At 53.9% G+C, this 5,226-nt stretch overlaps 1 protein-coding gene across 1 annotated transcript in view; it reads left to right on the top strand.

Annotated features, from left to right (window-relative positions):
• Positions 1-1,488: 1,488 nt before the first annotated feature.
• The window catches only part of EMWEY_00047370 (Ulp1 protease, related), a gene marked incomplete at both ends in the record, with an annotated part of 6,581 nt that continues 2,843 nt past the window's right edge, over positions 1,489-5,226 (top strand). Inside the window, one exon of the mRNA XM_013479278.1 lies at positions 1,489-5,226. This exon is cut by the window's right edge and continues 1,153 nt beyond it. Coding sequence (XP_013334732.1) covers positions 1,489-5,226 — 3,738 coding nt within the window.

Here is a 5,226-nt window from a genome sequence, read left to right as displayed (position 1 = left end):
GCCCCTTGGGTGGGGGGGGCCCCTCTCCCCTTCTTAATTATATATATATATATATTTATTTCTTGTGTATATTATATATATTCTTATGCATCTTTCTTTATTATTATAATAGGGGGCCCCCCTTATATATATAGGGAGGGGCCCCTCTTTGTGTTTCTTCCTTATATATATAATAAGGGGGCCCCTCTAATAAAGGGGGCCCCTAAAGGGGCCCCACCAATCATTCCCTTATTTTAGGGAATTGTTATAGGGGTAGGGGGCCCCCCTCCCTCCGTACCCTCCCCCTCTATATAGAGGGAAAGGGTAAGGAATAAATAAGAAAAAGGGTACAGGCAATAGGCCTCCCTATTATATATCTATATATTATATGTAGCATATAAATAAATAAATAAATAAATAAATAAATAAATAAACATTAATAAATTAATAAACTTATGCGGGTATATACATTTATTTATTTATTTATTTATTTATTTATTTATTTATTTATTTATATATTAGTTAATTAGGTAATTACCTTTATTTATTGCGTATTAGTATAGATAAGGACAAGAAAAACAGAGAAAAAGAAGAAATAATTAATAATTAATTTATTTATTAATAAGAGGGTTTATTGTAGTATTGAGGTGTACGTGCACCCCAATTAATATATAATAACTAACCGTAACCTTAAACCCTAATCCTAAACCCTAAACCCTAATAAGGTAACTATTATAAACAAGAGAAGGGGAGAAGGAGACCCTAATTACCTTAATAGAGGGTTTAATAGTTATAGAATGGAGTATAAAACCCTAAGAAATTAGCGATTAGGGTTTAGGGTTTAGGGCTAGGGTTTAGGGTTTAGGCTGTTGGTGTTTTTTTCGCGGTGTGCAGAGGAGGTCTCATTGCTGCTGCCTGTTGCTGCACTTAGTGTATATTTTTGCGTTTTCTTTCTTTTAATTAATTAAATTAATTAATTAAATTAATAAAAAGGATTAATTATATTATTTTATTCATAAAAAACCTAAAAAAATTAACCCTAAACCCTAATTATATACACCTTGGGGGCCCCAGGCCCCCAAGCCCTCCCCCACCGACCCCACCACCTCTCCCTTTCTTTTCTTTCTCTATGTACACAAACAACTTTATTGTCTTTTCCTTTTCTTTTCTTTTTCTTTTTATTCTTTTTTATTCCTCTTTGTTTAGCTGTACGTACACCAGGGGTGCGGGGGCCCCCATGCCCCCAGCTCCCGCTGCAGCACACCGACATACACATCTGCAGCAGCAGCTGCAGCAGCAGCAGCAGCAGCAATAGCAGCAACATCAGCAGCAACCATCTTTAGGGTACTACCTGTTTTTAACCCTTTAGGTACCCTGTGTAGTGCTGGGGGGCCCCAGGGGCCCCACCTGATCTAGGGGGCTTCGGGGGCCCCATGAGTACCTCCTCCTTGGGGGCCTCTTCCTCTTACTATTAAACCCTAAACCCTAAACCCTAAACCCTAATTGGTCATGCGGGTTCCCCAGGCTCCCCGTGCCGTCCCTCTTGTAGGGAGTCTAACAGGGGGCCCTACAGGCGGTCTTACTGGGGGTGTGCGGCCCCTAGGGGCCCTAGCGGGGGCCCCCCCTCCCCTTAATCGCTCTGTAGGAAGCCTGGGTACTGGATCATGGATGAGGCTGGCGCTGCAGCGGACATCCGCGCTGCTGGCAGGGGAGAAGGTGCAGCAAGGCCAGCAGCAGCAGCAGCAGCAGCAGGACGTGCAGAAAGGAACAGGATCTGCTGCTGCTCCTGCTGCTCCTACTCCTGCTGCTCCTGCTCCTGCTGCTGCCGCTCATGATGGCGAGAAGCAGCAGAAGCAAGCAACTAAGCGGCCATCAGCGCTGCAAGAGGAGCAGCAGCAGCAGCAGGAAGAGGAGGACGACCAGCAGCAGCAGCAGCAGCAGCAGCAAGGGAAGAGCAGCAGCAAATCAAGACGCAGCAAGAGAGTACCCTCAGGGTCTGACGAATGTGTCTCTCGTGATCCTCCTGTAGGGAAGCGCCGCAAAGGAGAAGCAGCAGCAGCTGCTGCAGTTGCTGCTGCTCCTGCTGCTGATCCTGCTCCTGCTGCCCCTGTTGCTGCTGATACCTCGTCAGGAAGGCAGAAGGGCCCCATCATGGGGGCCCCTCCTGTCTCCATAGATAAAGGAGAAAAAGAAATAAATAAAAAGGGTACTAAGGAGACAGAGGAGGCCCCATCAAAGGTAAAAAAGAGGCAGCATAAGAGTAAGAGAGCAGCAGCAGCAGCAGCAGCAGCAGAAGACATGACTGCAGCAGAAGACACAGACACAGCAGCAGCAGCAGCAGCAGATGCTGCTAATTCCTCTGAACATGACTACAGCCATGAGAGGGAGCAGCACAAGCAGCGGCAGCACCACAAGCAGCATAAGCAGCAGCAACAGGAACAGCAGCAGCAGCAGCAGCAGCAGCAGCAGCAGAGAGAAAGGCCTCCAGAGGAGACAGCAGAAAGCTTTTCTTTTGTTGTTGGTCTTATTGGTGGTCTTGCTGTGCCCGCCTCTGCTGCTGCTGCTGCTGCTTCTACAGCACCTAGCGACGAGCAGCAGCAACAGCAGCAGCAGCAGGAAGAGCAGCAGCAGCAGCAGCAGGAAAGACGAAGGAAACACCACAAATCCTCAAGAAGAAAAGTACCCGATTATGAATCTCCTGATGAGGGGCCCCTGGGGGCCCCGGTGGGGCGCAGCAGCCATCTTAGCGACTGCAGCAGGAGCTCCAAGCAGCAGCAACAGCAGCAGCAGCAGCAGGAGATGGAGACAGAGAAGGCTAGAAGGAGACGCAAAGATCGCCGCCGCCACCGCCGCTCAGCGGAGGCCCTATCGGGTACTGGGGACCTCTTGGGGGCCCCTGTACCCTCTGGGGGCCCCCTGGAGGAGGCCCCCGAGGCCCCCATAGAAGAGGAGAGGGACTGGGAGGGGCCCCCTCCTGACTATGTAAGCGAAGGGAGAGATAAGGGTATAGAGGAGGGTACAAAGAGGGTACTGAACCCTAAAGGGGCCCCCCATGCAACATCAATAGGGGTACAGGCAGGGGCCCCCTGCCATCCTTGCTTCTCCTCTGTCTGGTCCCTTGATCTTAATGCAGCAGCACTGATGCAGCAGCAGCAGGAGCAGCAGCAGCTGCAGCAGCTGCAGCAGCTAATAGGGGACCAAGATAAACCTAATAAAGATACAACAGCACCTCCTGCGGAGGGGGGCCCCCATGGGGGCCCTCCCTGCCCCGTACCCAATGCAGCAGATCCTAATTCACACTTCCCTTCTGCTGCAGCAGCAGCAACAGCAGCAGCAGCAGCTGCTGCTGCTGCTACATGGAGTAGTGATGCTGCTACCTGTAAGCAGCTGTATGAAGAAAGTTCTTCATCAGGAGAGGAGTCCCCTATACCTAAATATAATAATAGGGGGCCCCTAAGGGGCCCCCCCCACAGGGGGGCCCCAGGGGCCCCCCCACTGCAGCCCCGTTACCGTTCCTTTGGCAGCAGTTCCCGCTGCAGTCTTTTCTCCTCCCCTGCAGCAGCAGCAGCAGCAGGACCTCCTGAGCGTTATGGAGGCCCCACAGGAGGGGTTCTTTCTACGGGGGGCCCCCCTGGGGGCCCCCCACTACCTGAGGACCCCTCTAGTGATGCTGCACGGCTGGTTAGGGCCCTGCAGAGGGTGCACCGCAGGTTGCTGCTGCGGGGACAAAGTGCTGTGCTGCGCAGCGACAGCAGCAGCGAAGAAGAAGGCAGCAGCAGAGAGGCTTCTCCCCCTCCCTCACCTATTGCTGTTGGTGCAGCAGCAGCAGCAGATGCTGCTGCTGCTGCAGATGCGCCTCGTGATGGGGGACAGGGAAGTACAGGTCTTGCTGCTCTTGCTACCAGTGATGCAGCAGCAGCAGCAGCAGCACCTCTGAATACACCCGCTGCTGCTGCTGCTGCACCTGCTGCCGTTTCTCCTCCACCAAGCGCCACTCTAGCGCAGGCCGCAGCAACTGCAACAGCAGCAGTACCTGCTGCTGCTGCTGCTGCTCTTGCTGCAGTTGCTACACCCTATCTTCGCCGCCGCCAGCCTCGCAGCAGCGCACCCCCTTCTTTGTATCTTTATGGGGGCCCCCGGGGGGGCCCCCACGACCTCCTTAGCGGCAGCAGCGACTCGGAGGGCCCCCTGCCAGAGAGGCCTTCAATACCAATGCCTAGCAGCAGCAGCAGCAGCAGCAGCAGCAGCGGCAGCGGCAGCACGAAGAGTATCAGGAAAAGCAGCAACAGCACTGGCAGCAGCCCCGTTAGCAGCAGCAGCAGGAGAGCAGCAGCAGCAGGCAATCAGGGTACAGTGGGTAGTCCCCTTAAATCTGCGGAGACACCGCAAAGGTTAGGGGGCCCCCTAGGGGGCCCCCCTAAGCCCCCTGTAGTTTTAGAGGGTACCCCACAGATGCAGCATAGCTCGAGCAGCACGGCTGCTGCAGCAGCAGCAGCTGCTGCAGCAGCAGCAGCTGATGCAGCCACACCGTTGCTGCTTGAAGCGCCAAGCCTTACCGCCTGGTGGGGACCCAAGGTGCTGGCGAAGAGACAGCAGCAGGAGCAGCAGCAGCAGCAGCAGCAGCAGCAGCAGCAGCAGGAAGTGCAGCAGGAGCAGCAGCAACAGCAGCAGAGCCCGCAGCAGCAGGTGGAGGAACCGCCATTGCAGCAGCAAGAGATACAGGAGGAGGAAGACATGCAGGAAGACATGCATCAAGAGCAGCAGCAGCAGCAGGAGCAGGGCGAGCTGCAGCAGCAGGAGGAACAGGAGCAGCAGCAGCAGGAGGACAATTCTCAAGTGCTGCAGCAGCAACAGGGTGCGCAGCAGTTGCTGCTGCTGCTGCAGCAGCAACAGCAGCATTCGCCGCAGCCGGAGGACCTCCAACAGACGCAGCTGCAGCGTGAAGAACTGCAGCCTCAGCAGCAGCAGCAGCAGCAGCAACAGCAGCAGGAAGAGCTGCAGCAAACGCAGCTGCAGCGGGACGAACCGCAGCCACAGCCGCAGCAACCTCTTCAGCAACAGCTGCAGCAGCTGCAGCAGCAGCAGCAGCAGCAGCAGCACGAAGGAGAATTGTATAAAAGTCTTGCTGCTGATGACGGGGTGTCTCCCTATCCTCTGCTGCCGTCTCCTAACAAAGAAAGATTCTCCTTTAAGAGGGGGCCCCCCATGGCAGCAGCAGCAACAGCAGCAGCAACAGAAGCAGCAGCA

The sequence above is a fragment of the Eimeria maxima genome, genomic scaffold (assembly GCF_000499605.1).
Source record: "Eimeria maxima Weybridge genomic scaffold, Emw_scaff1022, whole genome shotgun sequence".
Lineage (NCBI taxonomy): Eukaryota > Apicomplexa > Conoidasida > Eucoccidiorida > Eimeriidae > Eimeria > Eimeria maxima.
The sequence above is the reverse complement of the archived record's forward strand: the minus strand, read 5'-3'. Positions and strand labels throughout refer to the sequence as shown.